This window comes from Syngnathus floridae, chromosome 14 (genome assembly GCF_059516105.1).
Source record: "Syngnathus floridae isolate MCC-2025c chromosome 14, RoL_Sflo_1.0, whole genome shotgun sequence".
Taxonomy (NCBI): Eukaryota; Metazoa; Chordata; class Actinopteri; order Syngnathiformes; family Syngnathidae; genus Syngnathus; species Syngnathus floridae.
Window position 1 is genome coordinate 6,038,852 of NC_142426.1, and position 18,806 is coordinate 6,057,657.

The 18,806-nt window shown below is 45.7% G+C and overlaps 2 protein-coding genes and 1 long non-coding RNA gene across 8 annotated transcripts in view; 1 reads left to right on the plus strand and 2 right to left on the minus strand.

Annotated features, from left to right (window-relative positions):
- LOC148387279 (uncharacterized) overlaps positions 1-3,739 on the minus strand; it is a 5,788-nt gene extending 2,049 nt beyond the window's left edge. For 2 of the 3 annotated variants that reach the window (XR_015862525.1, XR_015862524.1), the window contains exons 1-6: positions 3,563-3,738; positions 3,394-3,451; positions 2,840-3,313; positions 2,438-2,549; positions 1,185-2,337; positions 1-1,119 (exon numbers count right to left, since the gene is read on the minus strand). The exon at positions 1-1,119 is cut by the window's left edge and continues 31 nt beyond it. This is a non-coding gene — a long non-coding RNA (uncharacterized LOC148387279). Of the gene's footprint in view, positions 1,120-1,184; positions 2,338-2,437; positions 2,550-2,839; positions 3,314-3,393; positions 3,452-3,562 lie in introns of all 3 variants that reach the window. The other variant, XR_015862526.1, reaches the window with a different exon arrangement.
- A 3,217-nt stretch (positions 3,740-6,956) lies between these two features.
- Positions 6,957-15,525, minus strand: LOC148387280 (uncharacterized). Of its 3 annotated transcripts, none has more exons than XM_088395974.1 (12): positions 15,489-15,525; positions 11,502-11,563; positions 11,163-11,218; positions 10,890-11,014; positions 10,722-10,813; positions 10,084-10,249; positions 9,868-9,911; positions 9,725-9,800; positions 9,227-9,634; positions 8,651-9,073; positions 8,214-8,269; positions 6,957-7,918 (listed from the first exon to the last, which is right to left on the minus strand). In XM_088395974.1, exons 1-12 carry the CDS (start codon positions 15,508-15,510, stop codon positions 7,916-7,918), a joined length of 1,533 nt encoding a protein of 510 aa, XP_088252100.1. In that variant the 5' UTR covers positions 15,511-15,525; the 3' UTR covers positions 6,957-7,915. The 3 variants fall into 3 exon arrangements, with proteins under 3 accessions (XP_088252100.1, XP_088252099.1, XP_088252101.1); XM_088395973.1 differs by having other exon boundaries at positions 10,084-10,252; XM_088395975.1 differs by lacking the exon at positions 15,489-15,525 and having other exon boundaries at positions 10,084-10,252; positions 11,502-11,646.
- LOC148387281 (arylsulfatase I-like) lies at positions 13,049-18,215 on the plus strand. 2 transcript variants are annotated; one of them, XM_088395971.1, is made up of 11 exons: positions 13,049-13,184; positions 13,799-14,004; positions 14,214-14,353; positions 14,423-14,572; positions 14,652-14,726; positions 14,835-15,009; positions 15,118-15,354; positions 15,525-15,671; positions 16,262-16,385; positions 16,556-17,007; positions 17,302-18,215. In XM_088395971.1, exons 2-11 carry the CDS (start codon positions 13,813-13,815, stop codon positions 17,728-17,730), a joined length of 2,121 nt encoding a protein of 706 aa, XP_088252097.1. In that variant the 5' UTR covers positions 13,049-13,184; positions 13,799-13,812; the 3' UTR covers positions 17,731-18,215. The 2 variants fall into 2 exon arrangements, with proteins under 2 accessions (XP_088252097.1, XP_088252098.1); XM_088395972.1 differs by having other exon boundaries at positions 16,559-17,007.
- The last annotated feature ends 591 nt before the right edge of the window (positions 18,216-18,806 follow it).

An 18,806-nucleotide genomic window follows, 5' to 3' on the forward strand; every position in this document is an offset into this window, starting at 1 on the left:
GCTCCTCGTCAACACTTGGCAACTGCTTTCTTTGGGTGATTCCTTCCTTTGCACCCCGCTCACCAATCGCGGGTCTGGTGGCCTCCGTCCACCGGCTCTTTGTTTCATACATCGTCTCTTCCACCTTGCAAGACAAGCACAAAAGTCTCGCTGCGCCATCGCTTGCGCTTGCCGTCGCTTGCGCTTGCGGTCGCTTGCGCTTGCGGTCGCTTGCGCTTGCCGTCGCTTGCGCTTGCCGTCGCTTGCGCTTGCGGTCGCTTGCGCTTGCGGTCGCTTGCGCTTGCGGTCGCTTGCGCTTGCGGTCGCTTGCGCTTGCCGTCGCTGCGCGGTCGCTTGCGCTTGCCGTCGCTGCGCGGTCGCTTGCGCTTGCAGTCGCTTGCGCTTGCCGTCGCTTGCGCTTGCCGTCGCTTGCGCTTGCAGTCGCTTGGGCTTGCCGTCGCTGCGCGTTTGGCACTCAATGAGGGCTGCACAACATTTTGGAATACCAACGATATGGCAGTATTGGGCCAGACCACAGCATTGAGCAAAGTTGTGCAAAATTCTAGGATGGAGAGGAACTATTTGATCGCAATGACATCACTTAGACCAGTTAACTTTAACTTGCATCAATGACTTGTTATCTTCTAAACTCATTACAAATAGTTAGGAGGCCAGAAAACATGTTTCATTTGCCACATGAATAGAAAAAAATCTTTGTTTTCCTAAAGTGCATGTCAACGACCTATACCACCATATGACGGTTTTCCAATCCAGGTGCAGCCCTACACACACGTCACCATTGGTGTCCAAATGGTAGCCTCGGGCCAACTTGATCAACACACCACACGAATGAACGCAACACTACTTTGTAGCACAAAATATGAATGGCAACATTTGTGATTGATTTAATGAATTTGTGTCAAAGAATTCTCAATTTGATTCAGTATGCAGCCCTCAAACAGACATTTGGACACCGCCGGTGTGAACTAAAAAGAAAAGAAAAAAACCATTTCACATGCTGAAGCTGCGCAGGTCGACGCCTCCAGGGAAGCGGGTCTCCCTCAGAACTCTGCTACTTCAGAGCGATGCCACAGCGGTCCGTCCACCTCTGAGCAGATCGTGTCGCGTCCCGGTCGCCATCTGCACAAACAGAAACAAATGTTAGAAACTCAAAGAGCACCCCAAGTTGTAGGTCACTTGCTTACTTGATCACAGCGGTTAGGTACTCTTGGTGACGGTCACCGGGTCGAATCGGGCCATGCACCCCCCTTTTGCGTCCGGCCTGCAAAAGGTAGAACATGCAATGAGTTGGGCGCTGCTCACATCATTAAGTCTTCACCGTGGACCGGCTCACCCCAACACCGGCCCCTACACCTAGAGAACAAAGGACGCACAGTGGTACGTTAGGCTTCGATCAAGCACGACAGTGCTAGGTTAGAAAAAGACACAATGTGACTGTCTCGCTCCAACACCTAGGGGAGAACAAAGAACACAAGTACCACAGTGGTAGGTTAGGGTTAGAGGAAGTGCAACAGTGGTAGGTTAGAAAAGGAAAATGTCACAAGTCAAATTGCAAAATTGGACATTCGGGATCGGCTCGCTCCGACGCCACCCTACACCGAGGGGAAAGAACAAAGAACGCAGCAACTACGACAGTGGCAGGTTACAAAAAGATACACAATGGTACAAGTCGTATGGCAAAATTGGACATTCAGCTCCACGTCAAAGTTCAGTTTTGTGTCCATCCACGGAACCACGTCCTCCCCCAAGTGGGCCGTCAATGGCAACCAAGCACAAGACAACGCTGGATCCAGACCAGCCACAACCACAGCGCACCTCGAAAGCAAGACCAACCATCAGAGCCCTAAACACTGTCCACACCTGCAACCTTTCCGTCGTGCACCCATAACCAAAGGCAACCACACTGCCCCCTCCTGGGCACATGATCCGCACATGTCGACTTTTGCAGCGCGATGTGGCCATTGCTCCTTTGCATATGGCCATTGCTCCTTTGCTCCTTTGCATATGGCCATTGCTCCTTTGCTCATGGCCATTGCTCCTTTGCTCCTTTGCATATGGCCATTGCTCCTTTGCATATGGCCATTGCTCCTTTGCTCCTTTGCATATGGCCATTGCTCCTTTGGATAGGCCATGGCTCCTTGGGATAGGCCATGGCTCCTTTGGATAGGCCATGGCTCCTTTGGATAGGCCATGGCTCCTTTGGATAGGCCATGGCTCCTTTGGATAGGCCATGGCTCCTTTGGATAGGCCATTGCTCCTTTGGATAGGCCATCGCTCCTTTGGATAGGCCATTGTGCCTTTTCATATGGAATTGTCCCATTCGGCTCCTCTTGCAGCCTACAAAAACACAGACAGCCATTAATTGTGTGCTGGGAAGCTAAAACTCGACAACCATTGTGTGTTGGGAAGTTGAAACTTGACAAAAACAGGTTTTCACCTGATTTAGGACTACTCTTCCTCAGTGTCCTCAACATCACTGAAAGGGCTCCTTCAAGAGCCTCCTGCTTGCTTTGTATAGAAGGATGCTGGCTGGGCGGCAGTTTTTAGTGCTACAAAAGACAAGCAAATGATTGCAACAAAAATAGACATTGAGTCGAGTGCCAATGGCATGATTTTTTACCAACAATTATACATACTAGGAGTTTTACATTTGAAAAAAAATATATTGTAGTAAGTTATGATAATTGATCAAAATTATAGTTCATCTTTGAATTTGATACATTCTAAGTAGAGTTTTACATTTGAAAAAAATATATAATCATCACATTGTAGTAAATTATGATAATTATTCAGGATTATAATTCATATTTTAATTTCATCATTCATCAACTCCCCTCACATTGGACAGATGATCCAGGTTGGCGGCGTCCAAGACAGGAGAAAATAACCCGCCGCGCAAATGTTTGTTGCGTAACGGAACGAGAGCGGGCGGGCGCCATCTTTGAATGGATTTGGTCCGATCTGGACATGACGTAACATATGCGTTGCATTCACCAGTTTGCATTCACCAGTTTACATGACACGGAAATGGCACACGCATCATATATATTTTTTTTAAAAATGGTTAAGTTGACTAGAGTCAAACTAACATTTCCTATAGTCAGACAAACACGCGCTTATCGGCGGCGTCATTTACGAACCGTCTACAGACAGACGAATGAAAAAAATGCTGGCCAGCATGAAAAAAAACAACCGCGAAAGACATTTAAAATACCACCAAAACGCGCAACGACGCGACGCGACGCAAAGTGGATTGTGGCGTGCCGTGTCGTGCCGTGCCGAAACCTCAAGCACTCCCTAGACAGCGAAAATCCTGCAAGAAATAATAAATGGCATCGTAAGAAACTGCAAACATTTGCTCACGGGCTAAATGGCCTGCGGCCTACAATTTACCTCCAGGCCCACCGTCGCGGTGGACGTGACGTTGCCGAGTCACGAGAGTACGACAATCCTGCGACAAACAAAATAAATTTTAAAAAAAGGCTTGTGAGAAAAAGCAACAAAGCGTGCCGTCGTGAGAAAAGGCAGGAGACGACAAACATTTGCTAGCATGCTCGCTTACCTGAGAAGCCGTCCGCCGCCGCCGGCCCGCGCTCGGTGGCATCTGCATATGATAACTCCCCTTGAGCGAGCACACCTGTCTTCAATTGACCTAAAGCCCTGACGTCACATCCGTCGATTCAAATCTTCTTCTCCTGATCGTCCAACGGCGCTCGGCACACTGACGCCACCAGGTGGTCGCCTGTCATGGTGACTACTGTGGAAAGGCTCGCTTCGGACTATCCGTTGAAACTTTCAACACCGAACATGTTTGGATGGAGGATACCCTATCAATATGACCAAATCTCCTTTGGTTTCCGAGCAGGCTCTGGTCGAGTGGTTAACGCCATTGCCTTCAATCAAATGAAAATATTTGTATCGAGTATATTTGTATTGTATATTTGTAAACGTGCTTTTGTTGTGCAATTAACCCTTTATTTATTTATTCTCTTTTTTTAACCTCGTGTAGTGTACCTACACATATTGTCATATAAAATGTCTGATTTTTATGTTTTAATTGGCGAATATAAAACCAAGGAATAAGACGCCAGACACGTTTTAACATAAATGTTTATTAAAAATAATAATATCAAAAGCAAATTTCAAACCAGCAATCTAATGTGAAATTGCAGTAGATATATTGGATAACAATATTTAGGCGTATATAGGTATACACGTTATTTAAAAACGACTATAAGTGTTATACTACGACACAAGTGTTTACCAGCTCAGTGGCCTAAGAGGAGAGTGTCCGCCCTGAGACTGGGAGGTTGTGGGTTCAAACCCCTGCCGAGTCATACCAGTGACTATAACAATGGTACCCATTTCTTCCCTGCTTGGCACTCAGTGTAAGGGGTTGAAATGGGGCCCCCCCCTGCTGCTCACTTATACTCCGGTGCGATTTACAGTCCGAAAATTACGGTAAGTTCAAAAATATCAGAGGAAGTGATAAACAACTGAGGTGATTTGGTTGCATAAGCAAGCCTAACCCTAAGCACAGCAAAAGCGAGAGCAAGCCTAACACAAACTCTAACCCTAACCCTAAGCACAGCAAGAGCTCTGGTCGAGTGGTTAACGCCATTGCCTTCAATCAAATGAAAATATTTGAATCGAGAGTTCATCCTAAAATAAATTGTTCTTGCAAAAATTCTGCCGCCGTTGCAGTGCTCCCGTGGACTCATTTTCAATTCAGTTATTAAGAAACACCACACCGTTGCACAGAGACAATTCTTGAGTCATATCAAATAAATGATTTTCAAACGGGTCCAAACAAGTTTTTCCGTCATGGCTACAAAGATCTTTAGATCTTTTCGTTCACTCTCGTTCACTGCAAACATTCGTTCTTTTGAACCCATCGTTCACTCACGAGCCAACACTACACTGCAGTAGTGATGTGCATTCCAGTTCTTTTAGGTGAACGAATCTGGTGTAATAGCACCATCAACTACAAGCTAACAAATACAAAATTAAAATATCAATGTCGGCATAACGTGTGTTGGGTGGCAATGGCATAGCAGCAATGCTGTCTCCCACTCACTCGTGAATCTACGCGACCGACCAATCAGCAGCGCCAGCGAGGGTTAGATGGAGGAGGGACTTTCCGAATCAGTGACGTAATTTCCTGTCCCGAGGGCGGGTAGGGCACTTTTCACTTAAACCACGGGTGTCGACCTCCAGTCCTCGAGGGGCCGCGTTCCAATATGTTTTCCAAGTTACCCTCGTTAAGCGCACCTGCGTGAAAAGTTTTAGCTCCTTTCACGTTCTGCAGGAGCTAAAACCTTTCACGCAGGTGCACTTAAAGAGGGAATCACACAGACACTCTATTAGGTACACCGCCATATATTGTATATACAATACAAATCACTCACTGACTGACTCGTTCTCTCACAGATCTGTTCAGTTTGTGAACGGGAAATGCAATTCACGACTCGTCCGTGAACGCGAAGTCATTTTCTTCTTCCTTTTGTTTTACGGCGAGGTGGCACCAGCTTCAATGCGCATTACCGACACCTACACTGAGGGATGTTACATTGCATGTTGGTTGAAGTCATATGAAGTGAAAAAATAACGAACAAATGAAGAAGTGGTGGCTGTGGTTCAGGCGGTAGAGTGGGTTGTTAAGTAACCAGTGGGTTAGCGGTTTGATCCCAGCTCTGTCACAGTCACACGTCGTGTCCTTGGGCAAGACACTTCACACACCTTGCCTCCAGGTCACAATTGTAAATGATGAAACTTCTTATTAAAAAAAATCTTCAGGAAGTGATCCGTTCACTCACGTTCAGTGAAAAGATTCGTTCTTTTGAACGAATCGTTCAACCACGAGCCAACACTCACTAGCATAGAAACGAGCAATTTGGGACCAAAAAGGGTAATTCTTTTACTTTAAAAAAAGTAAACTATACATGGTCTAATTCCATACCTGCTTCAGGCATATTTCAGTCCATAGTTTCCAAGTTTGAACTATTTTAAACTCTAACCCTAGTTTGAAGCCCTAATGTGAAACCCTAACCCGAATTTGAAACCTCACCAATCATCCTCACAAATGATATTTTCTGCGTTTGCTTCCCTCCACCCGCCTGATAAAATTTCGACGGAGCGTGGCAGGTTGCTAGCCGAGACATTTCTACAAGAACGCTCTGGCGTGATTCATTGCAAAACGGCTGCAGCTCAGCAGATAAAACGATTTGGCAGAAGGGGGGGGACCAGTACAGTGAAGCCTCGCTATCTATGAAGGTGAGGTACAGAGTCGTGATTCATTTAATTTGCCCCTTCATTCTCAATATTAAATCTTAATATCTCAATATGTTTTTGCAATCTTTCTCACGCATTTTAACGACTTTCCTTTCACATTTTTCCGGTAACCCTGAGGCATGTGCCTCTGCTAGCTTAGCTACAAAATATTGCTGCTCGCTGTACGTTTTTTTTTTTTTTTTTTTTATTGTGCCGCCGCAATCGTTGCCAAATTGATTGGAGAGTACTGAGCAGCGAGAGGTTGATTAGCTGCCAACAGAGGCTGGACAGACTCATCCGTAAAATAAAGAAAATACAAACGGTTGCTGTACTGACTGAAGTCCCGGCACTCCTGCAAGTGAAACGGCTGCCAGGCGCTGATAATAAAAAATAAAAAATAAAGAGAAGAAACAACATTCACAGGCTATAAATATTGTGGACACGTGCCGACCGTCCTCGGCAAAGCTATGCTAATCTGCTACGGTGGCTACTTCTATAGCAGCTCAGCGTTTATCTCAGGAAAACATCAGGTTGTGACTCATTCAACAGTGGTCTCGCTTTGGCGTGGATGATTTTTTGTTTAGGTAAAGCTTCAGTGTCCGTTTTTCTTTTGTGCGCTCGTGTTTGCTCCTCCACGCTCTACTACTGCCCCCTGGTGGATGTTACTGGCTCTGCTGACACGTAAATAACGACTCCAGTATGTACTTTATTACCATCAGATTTTTCAACAAAATGACAACAGTATTCGGACAGAGCGGTTAATCAGTCGCAGATTGGGCAAACACTCACAATGTTAATGTCACAAGTTTATGCAGCGGGAAACCTTGCTCTTAGGTTGACATTTTTGTCCTGTCTGACTAGATACTTTTTACTTTACCTAGCCCAGCTCAATTTTGAAATTCTGAACCGGTCGCCAGCCAGTGGCAGGGCAAATGGAGACGAACAACCCTTGGCGCTCACACCTACGGACAATTTGGAGCGGCAAATTAACACGTGTGGGAGCGAAACATCAAATCAAGAGTGTGTCTTTGTGGGCATGTTTTTTCTTTTAACCAAGAAAAGTCAATGACCTATTGTTGTTGCTCTTTGTGCCTCATTAAGCCTAAAAGCTACTTGGATCGATGCGATGGCGCTTGTACTTCACATTTACTTTGTCTCTTGGAAATGTCAGCCTCCATTCTGAACACACTGAAAAAGTTGCGGGCAGGGGCGGGGAGCCTCGACTTGGGGTCAGACATGGTCAAGGTACCACGCATGCACTCAAAGGAGACACTATGGATTCTGGAGTTCTTAGGGCTCTTCTGAACACGGCATTTTACTTGCTACGGTGAAATTTGCATAAAAACATGGAAGACGTACATGCCAAACTGTCTACGTGCCAAAAACAAAAAAAGTTGGGAGTGGAGGTGGTAAAGGTGCAACTGATTTTGGAGTGGTTGTACTAAGTTCATCTTGTTTTGCCTTTTTAATCACTTCTCTGGTTTCTTTTATATCAAACAAATTATTTTGTTCTGCAAAGGCGGAAGAAACCGCCGAAACATGTCAGGTAATGCACCTAAAATAATTAGTTTGATATAAAAGAAACCAGTGAAGTGATTTTGGAGTGGTTTTGTGTTTTTCAGGTCCAACGTGGTGGTCTTCAAACTCACTGAAATAACAAAATCATACACAAAGTCAGGTTCCATGTTTCCTTATTGCCAGAGAAAATTCACTTTTATGTCAAGAATTTAGTCCTTTCAATAAAGTTGTACTATATTTGTCTGCAAATAAAACATTTTTTTTCAACAAATGAGGCCAAGCTTTTCCAAAGTTCAAACTGTGTGTCTCAACCCGGATGGATACTGTGAGATTTTTGTTTTTTGCAAAATTTTCTGAAGGCCACGTAATGACGTTAAGACCTCGTCATTACGACTAGACAGCTGTGATCTGGTTCTGAATCTTACCGCGAGTTCAGCGTCTTGGTCCTTCTGCATTTCGCTCTTCACCTTCTTCTTCTTCTCTGCAACAACAACAGGAAGTCATTATCCCTTTAACATAAAGCGTTGCCAAACATCTATTCCTTGCCACTATTGTCGTGGCATCTCGTCTGCTATTTTGAAAGACTCCAAATGTCCACATTTTAATTTTTTTTATAGATGAAAAGGAGTGAAAGTAGCAGCATTAGAAGTGTTTGTGTCAGGCCACTTGGTTAAAAATGTTTCGGTACAGAAGCCATCAAGGGCAGAATCATTTGGCTCTATTAAACTGCTGAGTCAGCTCATGCTTTTCTTTTTTCCATCACTTTGTACGAGCTCTGCGCCAAAGGTTTCACGGCTTTTTGAAAGTAAGTCAATGAGCCCTTGAATTCAATTTGATTTGAAACTTGGAAGTGAACTCTTACTCTTTTTCTTGCGGAGTGAGTCGCCATGAAGAGGAGTTTTGTGACTTTGGGCAGCTTCCTCCTCCTCCTCCTCCTCCATCATCTTTTTTTTCACCTCTGGTGAGTCGTCAGCGTTCTCGCCATTTCTGCTTTCTTCAATTGCTGCCTCATGGACTGACCTCTTCTTCTTCCTTTTCTTCTTGCTCTTCGCCTCCCTAGCACCTTCAACCTTCTCCTCACTGGCTTCTATCTCATCGTTGGCGGCGCTGGTCAGAGTGTGGTTCTCTTGAGGTCTCGTGGTGGTCTTGTCAGCCAGGTCCAGTTTGGTGGATTGAGGAGTTCGGTCTTCCTCGCTTGCGTCCCGCTGCTGTTGCGTCTGCTTCCGGGCTCGCCTCCCCCGTCGTCGACGTCGCTTCTGGGTGGAGAGTTGAGGGTCAGCGCCACCTGCACGAAACAGGAAACAAAAATAGCTGATAAGAAACGGACGTTTAAAGAAGTGCTTTTTTTTGATAAGAGAATCATTTATGGCTTTCAAGAAAATTCCAAGCAAAATGTCATATTTTTCACCTGGGCTATAATCAGCTTTTGTTTTTATACCTTTCACTTGCAGCTCCTTTTGTGGGTCTGCATCGCCCCCTGCTGCTTCTTCGTCACACTGCACATCTTTGTTGCTTTGACCTTCTCCCTCCTCCTCTTCCTCCTTCCTCCTCTTTTTTCTCTTCTTCTCCAGCGGTGGAAGCACAACATCCTCCACCTCTGGTTCCTTCTTTTCCTCCTTTTCATCTTCCTCCTTATTTCTCTTCTTGCCTTTCTTTGGGTTTTTTGCCTGATCTTCCTGCCTTGTCTCCGGAGCCTCCTCAGGTGCTGTTTTTGTCCTCTTCTTTCTCTTCTTCTTCTTCTTGGGAGTTGCTGCTTCTTCAGCGAGACAAACATCACTTTTGCCAACGTCGATGTTAAGAGTGATGGCGACATCCACGTGCTCTGGCTTCTCCGCCGCCATCTTGTCTAAAACAAAGACACACACATTCCATTTGAAATGGCAAATTGCACAAAACCATCAGTTCAAACAATCAACTAATCAAAAAAGTGTTTAACCGTGATCGGTAGACTCCGGCGCCCCCGTCTGGTTGTTGTCCTGCTCCGACTGGGCGGTGTCATCACTGAGCTCCATCTTTCAACACATGCGCACACGTCAACGTGTCGCCATCAACATCTGCATCCTGAGGAGTGTTTGTTACCTTGGTGACCTCCTCTTCGTCCTGTTCAGTCGTGACATTAGCATCTAAACACAAATGAATGGCTGAAAGACTCATGAAACTGTGAGAATAAAGTCACACGGAGTCATTTGAAAGCGTCCGTTTTACAATGAGACATCTTCACAGCCGCTTGCGAGTCTTGCCGTCAATGTGCCAAAGAGGACATTTTGTGTGTGTGTTGTGATAGGCCGCTCATACCTGCAGGCGGCGGGACGTTCATGGCGCAAAACGTTTCTTGCCCATCTTTCAAGCCAGTTGTACTTTCCTGCGCCTCGTCGTCCGAGCAATCGTTGGCTTGCAAGGGCGTAGCCTCGGTTTGATTGGCACGTGACTCCATCTGGACATCGATGGCGACTTCTGGCTGCTGCTGGAGGAAGAAGAGCACAAAGGGCAGTGACCACAGCCTGCTCCTTCATAGATGTCTGCTTGAATGTCACGTTTGCATACTGCACAAAAGGCTGAAAAAACAGTAAGTTAGCCAAGATGACACGCCTTGGCGTGATGGGAATATGGATGGCAACAATCACAAAGGAGGAAACAGGCCAGACAGACGTGCGTGTGCGTGTGTGTTGTGAATGACTGAGATACACACGTCATTATTACGGCCAGTGGAGCGCAGCTATGCGTGTGCAATGAAACTTTAGGGCTGGTCCGCTTCCGCCTGATGAAGCCAAAGTTATTTGTGGACAGTCAGCACTCACTTTTGGGCTGGGAATGGCAGACAGACTCACTGTCGTGAAGTTTCTTATTGATAATGAATTAAATCCAGTTTGTCATGTAGGGTGACAATGGACAGCGACATTGAGAAAGCTTTAACAATAAAATACTTGATCTACCTCTTGTGCTCGTTCTTTGTCTTCAGGTTGAGGTGAGTGGCAGCCATTGTCATCATGTCCGTTGGAGCGTTCCATGCCTTCTGTCTTGGAGGCTAAGTCAAAAGTCAAATCTTTGCAAATAAAACACAACTGAGATCAATCCAATCAAAAAGTTTCAAAGAGACATACCGTGCAGCCCTTCAGCATCTGTGTTGTTGTATTTGGCGGGGCTCTCGTCAGCGCCACCTTCAGGTTTGATGGGTACATTGCAGCCGTCGGCCGGCCGCTCGGCATGCTGGTTATGCAAGCACCACCTGCACACAATATAGCCTTGTGGTCGGTCTTTTGCCCATGCTGCCACTTGAGCACTTTTTAGCAACGTAATGGGTGCAAAATCATTTTTGCTGCATTTTATGGCAGCTGACATTTTGTTGGCAAGACTCAGTTTCAAATCCCACTCACTTCATCCATCCTTTGTAGATGTCTTGGAGGTTCAAGCTCACGTTTGGCATCTCCGCCTGCACAAAACATGGATTTTGTGTTGGTCAATTTAACAATGTTAGCTTAGCTGCAAAGGGTCGGTGGGGTGGGCCCTTAATTGACACAAACCTTCAACTGTACATTTTGTTCAGTTCCTTCCAAAAAGCAAACACTCTTTTAAATTCTAAAGCCACTATTATTTCTACTTGTTGTGCTTTTTCTTCGTCCGTATACCATTCACAGACGACATCAGCTGGCACGCACGCAAAACGGATATTTAAAAATGTCAAAAATGTGTCTCCATTTTCTTACTGTCGTTACCTGGCTAACATGTTCCTCCAGCACTTGAGCGGCGACCAGCAAGCCTTTCATCTTTAAATGTTCTACGATGAGAAAGAGCAGCGATGAGTCTTCCTCGCACGACATGACGGACACAACAATTTGAAAGGTATGAAGAGGAGGCCCCGCTCACTTTACATTTCATCACACTTCATTTCACTTCACAGAGGGTACGTTCGGTAATTTACTCCGAGAGCGCACACGTTCAAGTGCGACCGTTCAGTAATTCAGTGCTTTGCTTGATTTCACTGTTCGCAAGTTCAAAGTCCAGCAAAAATGGAGTGCCACTGCGTGCACTCGGCGCTCCGACTGGAGACACCGTTCGCCATGACTGCGATCAGAAATTAATGGGAAATGAGCGCACTCTTCCTCCCCGAGCACTCCACAAATATAGCATAGGAGTATATTTCCGAACGCGCCCAAAGATGCATTGTGGGAGTTGAAGTCTTTCTAAAAGTATAGAGCGCAAGTATAATACATTATTCACGTCCGGTTTAAAAATAGATTATATAATATTTGAACCATAAGATCAACTATAAACCCTAAACGCTAAATGCAGTATATATTTTTACAGGACTCAATTTTCCCAGTCATGCTAATTATGGTTTTATGGTACAAATGTGTGTTTGTATGATATGCACGCACTTTTCTATTTGAATTAAGTCCAATATTGTAGTAGAGATCTCTACTACAATATTGGAGTTAATTTGATGTATTTGACAGCACTTGTTCACAGCGTGTTCCTTTTTTTCATCATGCCAAGGAAACATTTGCTTTGGATTAGGCTGAATGTGCTTCGTGTTCCTTTTTTTCAACATGCCAAGGAAACATTTGCTTTGGATTAGGCTGAATGTGCTTCATTTTTTACATTCATCATGCAATTTTCATTTCCTTGCCAGATGATCTGCTTGTTGTTCCATTTCGCGTGTGAAGCATTCGTTCAGGGTGGAACCAAGAAGAATATAAAGTTCAAACATGAATTATTATGATGTTAGTGTCCAGTAAAGGGTACAGTGGGGTGGGGGTTAAAAAGCAGCGTGAAAACCTTTTCGAGCTCCATTTAAGCGCAAGCTTCCCCCGGGACAGTGGAAAGGCAAGGGGTGGGGGGGGGGCAGAGGGAGCTGCGCCGGATGAAGCCTGGTTGTACCTTTCAAAATAAAAGCTTATGATCGCTGCGATTTGTCAATATTATTGTAAATTAACACAATGCAAGGCGTTACGTTATGGTTTGGGTGCTCGTAAAATAACAAAAAACAAAATACTGTAAATTAAAACACTTTGTTAGCTAGCCACTAACCGCCGTTAGACATTAGCGATTTGTAATCAATCAAAAAATGCGCTTAGTGATTTGTTCATGATTTTTGTCATTCTTAGCGATGGTACACTTTAGATCTTATTTTTGTGTTGTTTTACCGCTGCGGTGTCCTCCGGGAACTCTTATTTCGGCGGATCAAGGTGGAATTCTTGTTAAACGAGTATGTGTGACTTGACCAGTGCGGATTTTCTTAGCTTTTTTTTTTTTCTTCCAGTGGGAGTGTGAAGCAGCTTTTTTGGAGGACGGAAAAGTTCGTTTGGAAGCATGAGCACATACGGCAGCGTCCTCGGCTAACTTTGAAAAGCAAGAACGAGAATGAAGTGACTTACTTACATTGGGGCCATATCGAGGTATTATTGATTGACAAATTGATTGATTGCTGATTGACAGGCTCCTCAAATTAATTCCAATGTAGCAGAATAGAGTGGAATGCCTTCATTGTCATTGTAAAACAGGTATACAACAAAACTGGGAGCGCCGCTCCGTTGGTGCGTAGAGGGGAAACATTGGGTGGAGAACATAAAGTGGGATAACGTAAATAAATCGGCATGTATAAGGAGGACAGCAGCATGGCGTATCAGATGTTTCTGTTGTCATCGTTTTAATTTAATAAATAACAATTGGTTACAAATGCCAGGCACGTGTGCCTCGCAGTTGTGAGGTTGTGGGTTTGAATCTCGGCTGTGCGTGTGGCGTTTGCATGTTACAACTTGTATGGTGTTTTCCTCTCACATTCCCTAAAGATGGATGTTAGCTTCATGGAAGACTGGTAACCACCAGTTGTGCCCTGTGAATAGCTGCGGCAGGTCTTTTTCTTCTCTTATGAGCCTCTGCTGACGCCTTGTCTTCTTTTGAAAGGCCCAAAACGTTAAAAAAAAAAAAGGAAAAATGCTGTCTGACCGTGTTTCCTGAGGTCTGCCCCCTGGTGGGGCGTTCACATAAAATTCACCGTTTGTGTTTGTAGTCCTCACAGGAAAGATGCGGGCGACCTCCATCACATCGCTGCTCCTGATACTTTGTGTTATACGCCTGCACCGCAGCCACTGCCACATTTGGGAAGAGCAGCGATACGAAGACACCGTCGACACCGACAAAGTCGAAAACGACACGCCGGCGGCCAAAGGAAGCAGGAAGCAGCCGCACATCATTTTCATTCTCATCGATGATCAGGTGAATGCACAAAACCGATATGAACTAAGGGTGGGTGGGTGGTCGTGAAGACTGCTGGCGCCATCTAGTGGCAGGGGGTCTGAAGTACGCACTGATAAAATCCACTTGTATCTGGAAAACTTGTCACTTGGGACCTCAAGGCGCTACAGCAAAAAGGGAGGGATGGCAACAGGTGTTGGATGCCGACGTGCTAACTTTCCCCCCGCCAGGGCTTCAACGACATCGGCTACCACAACCCCAGCATCAAGACGCCCACGTTGGACAAGTTGGCGGCGGAGGGCGTCAAGCTGGAGAACTACTACGTCCAGCCCATCTGCACGCCCTCGCGCAGCCAACTCCTCACTGGCAGGTAGTACACCACTGGTACACTGCTAATCCACTAGTACCCCACGCGCCTTGTTTTGGTTGGGGCGGCCAGGTACCAGATCCACACGGGTCTCCAGCACTCCATCATCAGGCCGAGCCAGCCCAGCTGCCTCCCCCCCAACATGGACACGCTCCCCCAGAGGCTGCGCCAGGCCGGCTACGCTACGCACATGGTGGGCAAGTGGCATCTCGGATTCTACACGTGAGCACAATGAAATCTTGGCCCGCGCAAGAGACCTATGGCTTTTTTGAATGGGACTTTTTTTTTGTCTCGCGTGTAGGAAGGCGTGCCTGCCTACCAGGAAAGGCTTCGACTCCTTCTTTGGATCCTTGACAGGAAGTGTGGACTACTACAGGTAACAAGCGCTTGCTTTTGGGATTTTCACAGCTTCAAGTTTTGAGATGACGTGACTTGATGTCATGACTCATTCACTCTCGCTTGCACGTGTGGTACATACGCGCAGTTATGGGTCGTGCGACGGCCCCGGCGTGTGCGGGTACGACCTCCATGACAACGAGAGCGTTGCCTGGGGTCACCAGGGCAAGTACTCCACCACGCTCTTCACGCAGCGAGCTCGTAAGATCCTCCAGAGTCACAATCCCGCCCGGCAACCGATATTCCTGCTCCTCTCCCTGCAGGTACTAGCTCACAACGAGAGACTTATTTCTTGGGGTCAAAAGTTTTTAACAGCGTCATCTTTTGTAGCCGGGTTTGTTCCCTAAAGCGTTTTGTTTTGTTGTGTGCAGGCGGTGCACACACCGCTGCAGCCGCCCAAGTCGTACATCTACCCTTACCGCGGCATGGCCGACGTGGCGCGGAGGAAGTTTGCCGCTATGGTGTCGACGGTCGACGAGGCGGTGCGCAACGTCACCTATGCGCTACGCAAGTCGGGCCTGTACCGCAACAGCATCATCGTCTACTCCACTGACAACGGGGCCCAGCCCTTCACTGGCGGCAGCAACTGGCCGCTCCGGGGACGAAAGGTTGCGCAAATTTTCCCAAAACATACAACCCAAAACAAATTTTTCTTAAAAATAAAATTTTCAACTGCAATGTGAAGCACTACTTTCTGAATACACGTCATTCCATCCCGCCGCACGATAGGTGAAAGACGTACTTGTGGTCATGTGACGCACCATTTCGTTGGTTTCAGGGGACGTACTGGGAGGGAGGCATCCGCGGCGTAGGGTTTGTGCACAGCCCATTGCTGCGGCGACGGAGGCGTGTGTCCAATGCTCTCCTTCACATCACCGACTGGTTCCCCACCCTGCTGGCCCTTGCCGGAGGAAACGTCAGCGAGGTCAGTCATGACCGCTGTTAGGGAACTAAAAGTGTTTCAATAACCTAGAGAGAGAGAAAAAAAAAAAAGCATACAAAGAATCCCTAATCTCATCTATGTTCTTGTCCTACTGTTTTCTTAGGAAAAGGAGCTAAACATATAAATATCTGTACGTGTTTCTTAATTTTTCTTAATTAAGTTACTATTTTTCTATTTAAAAAGCGAAAATAATTCAAGCTTTTGTATGTGGGCTGAAGTGCTTTTGGTGAGTTGCAACAACGTTTGAATGTGAATGTAAGCGAGCTGTGCGGGAGCGCTGACAAGTTTTCTACAGTGATCATAAAAGTAAAAAGCATTTTTGACAGTAATGGAGACGAATGCGCTCCTCTGATGTCAGCGGTGTACAAAACGTGGAGCTCTTGATTGCTTTGGTGAGGACTTACAAGATTTTTATTTTTATTGATGAATCCCCCTCGGATCTAATGTTTCATCAGTATTTGTTGCATTTAGCTGCATGACAGAAGAACAAGAGAAAAAAAAGGGCTTCTACGAGTCAAGTAGCCATAAGTCAAGTAGCCACAACTCTCGTGTGCACTTTCCTTTTGCCGCAGAGCCAAGGCCTGGACGGCTTTGACGCCTGGGCCGCCATCAGCGAAGGTAAAGAGTCTCCTCGCCAAGAGATCCTACACAACATCGACCCGCTGCACAAGGCCCCCGCGCTGCACGGAGACGCAGGTAAACTGCTGAACTATGTTGGCAAAACGCGACATTTAGGTGTAGTTAATGTTTTTCGACGAACGCACACTTTAAGGCCGACAGTCCGACTGAGCAGCATGGGGTAAAAAAAATCGGGCGACCAAAGTGAAAATTCAAGTGTGATGACAAGCTTTGTTTTAATTGAACAGAAGACGCTCTCTTGGAAGGGTTCCATAAGCCCAACAAGAGGAAGAAGCAAAGTAAAAAGAAGAAACCTCTCAAGCAGCGCCCCAAACAAAAGTCTGCATTCAGATCATCAAAGTCTAAAGGCACTAAGAAGTTATACTCTGAGGTCAAAGGTCACCCAGACTACTTCATCGTTCGAGCGACCCGCAAGAAGGAAAACGCATCAAAGCCCAAGTCTAGAAGGATGGCCTGTCCGGAACACAACCTATCATGGACCGAAAGCAAGGTCCGATCTCGCCTCAAGGCCAAACGCTCTTCTCAGCCTACACCACACGCTTCACCCGAGTACGCGATCCCACCCGACGGGACTAACGAGTCACCCGTGTGGGACACGTCGGTCCAGGCGGCCATCAGGGTCGGAGACTGGAAACTGCTCACCGGAGACCCCGGACACGGAGAGTGGGTCCCGCCGCAGGTACGTGCTACTTACTCTTTATTTCCCTTTTTTTTGAAGAAATTAGAGGACAATAAGTACCGTATTTTCTGCACCATAAGGTGCACTTAAAAGCCTTTAATTTTCTCAAAAAACTAGGTGTGCCTTTAGCGTGGACACAATTCCAAAATCTGTAAAGTTGTTTTGTGTGACTTCCGCAATATACAGGTGTAATGTGTAGACCCGATGGACCAATCAGAGGACATTATGTTTTACGTAGATCGGGGCGGTAAACCAAAAATTAAGTTTAAAACTGTACTTTTTTGGTGGGGGCAGGTCTTGCCAACGTTGGCAGGTCGTTGGTGGAACCTGGAACGAGCATCTCCGTCGCACCGGAGCCAAAACAGCAGCGAGGGAGTTAAAAGCGTTTGGCTGTTCAACATCAGCGCCGATCCGTACGAGCGCCATGACCTTTCCCGCCAGCGCCCTGAGGTGGTGCGCTACCTGCTGACCCGCCTCGTCCACTACAACCGCACCGCCGTGCCCGTCCACTTTCCGCCTGACGACCCGCGCGCCCACCCCGACCGGCACGACGATGCCTGGGTACCTTGGATTGACCGGGACCAAGACCAGGACCAAGGTAAGACGTACCACCAGACGGTCCGGCAGAAGATCAGAAAGAAGAAACAGAACAAATGCCGACTGTGCAAGCTCAAGGCCTTCTTTCTGAAACTCAACACGGGAATCATGTCCAGTCGCATATGATTCGCATCACAACAGGAAAGCCCCATTAACTTAAATATCAAGAAAATACCAGGATAAATTTGGTCTAATCATAATTTTAGTTCGTTATTTTTATGTCCAGTAACTAGGGGAAAATTTGACCTTACAATGGAGATTCAACTGTAGATTGTCATCGAGCCAATCCACAATGAGGAAACCCCACAAGCATGAAACGCTAGCTGAACGATTGTCATTGTGTTATCAATGACTGGTATCTGTTGCTTCGATTAGTCACAAATCTCTTCAACTCAAATACAGGGTTGCCTCACTTTTTGCAGTTAATACATCCCAACAACTTTTTTTTAAATATATTTTGTTGAATGTGGAGTGATTGTAACTTAACAGTCAAGAGTCGGTACAACTTTTTATATGAATCTTAAATGTTCAAAAGCCCACTGGTACTTTTTATATTTGAAACCATGTGCGATGGAGGGTTTCCTCTGCTTTAATAAAAAAAAATTATAGTATTTTGTGAGCTCCAAATGTTTGTTTTCATTGACATGCACAAACATTGCATTGTTTAAATAAGCATCTTCACCCCCCATGTCACTATTTTGTTACATTTGATTTGAACCAAGTTACCACAGTTCTAAGATGTGCAATAAACCTGAACGCACTTAAATTGGCCAGTAGGTGATGCCAGACATCAAGCAATTTGAGCTTTGCTTTCTCTAGCCAGCAGCGTCTCTTGGGGCAGCGTGTTTGAGGTATTAACGTTTGTTGTGCTGGAGTTGAGACATATTGCAGTTGAGTGCCTTGGGTCTTTAAAAAGAAAACTATAACAGTTTTTCAGGTTCAAGTTTTCTATTAAAAAAACTTCCAAGAAAAAAATCCAAAAACTTACTTCGAGTGCTTTTCTTTTTTTTTACCTGTCACTGGAAGACTTATTTCTTGAAATTTGAGAAATCTTTTCCCCAGAAGAAAGATTGACTTAATTCTTTAGATATTACCTGAAAGACATCAGATATTTTTTCAGGAAAGCAAAATGAGATGTTCCCGGGAACTTTTTTTTTTTTTTTTTTAATAACTCACTAAGCCATGGTCTATTGTGAATTTCC

What these genes read in the sequence shown, in the direction of transcription:
- LOC148387280 (XM_088395975.1), bottom strand. Translation starts at nt 11,606, where the DNA reads ATGTCGTGCGAGGAAGACTCATCGCTGCTCTTTCTCATCGTAGAACAT. An exon ending in TGGAGGAACATGTTAGCCAG is followed by an intron (nt 11,219 to 11,501) that starts GTAACGACAGTA and finishes TGTTTTGTGCAG; the next exon opens with GCGGAGATGCCAAACGTGAG. An exon ending in ACGAAGAGGAGGTCACCAAG is followed by an intron (nt 9,801 to 9,867) that starts GTAACAAACACT and finishes ATGTGTTGAAAG; the next exon opens with ATGGAGCTCAGTGATGACAC.
- LOC148387281 (XM_088395971.1), top strand. Translation starts at nt 13,813, where the DNA reads ATGCGGGCGACCTCCATCACATCGCTGCTCCTGATACTTTGTGTTATA. An exon ending in AGCCAACTCCTCACTGGCAG is followed by an intron (nt 14,354 to 14,422) that starts GTAGTACACCAC and finishes TGGGGCGGCCAG; the next exon opens with GTACCAGATCCACACGGGTC. An exon ending in GGAAGTGTGGACTACTACAG is followed by an intron (nt 14,727 to 14,834) that starts GTAACAAGCGCT and finishes ACATACGCGCAG; the next exon opens with TTATGGGTCGTGCGACGGCC.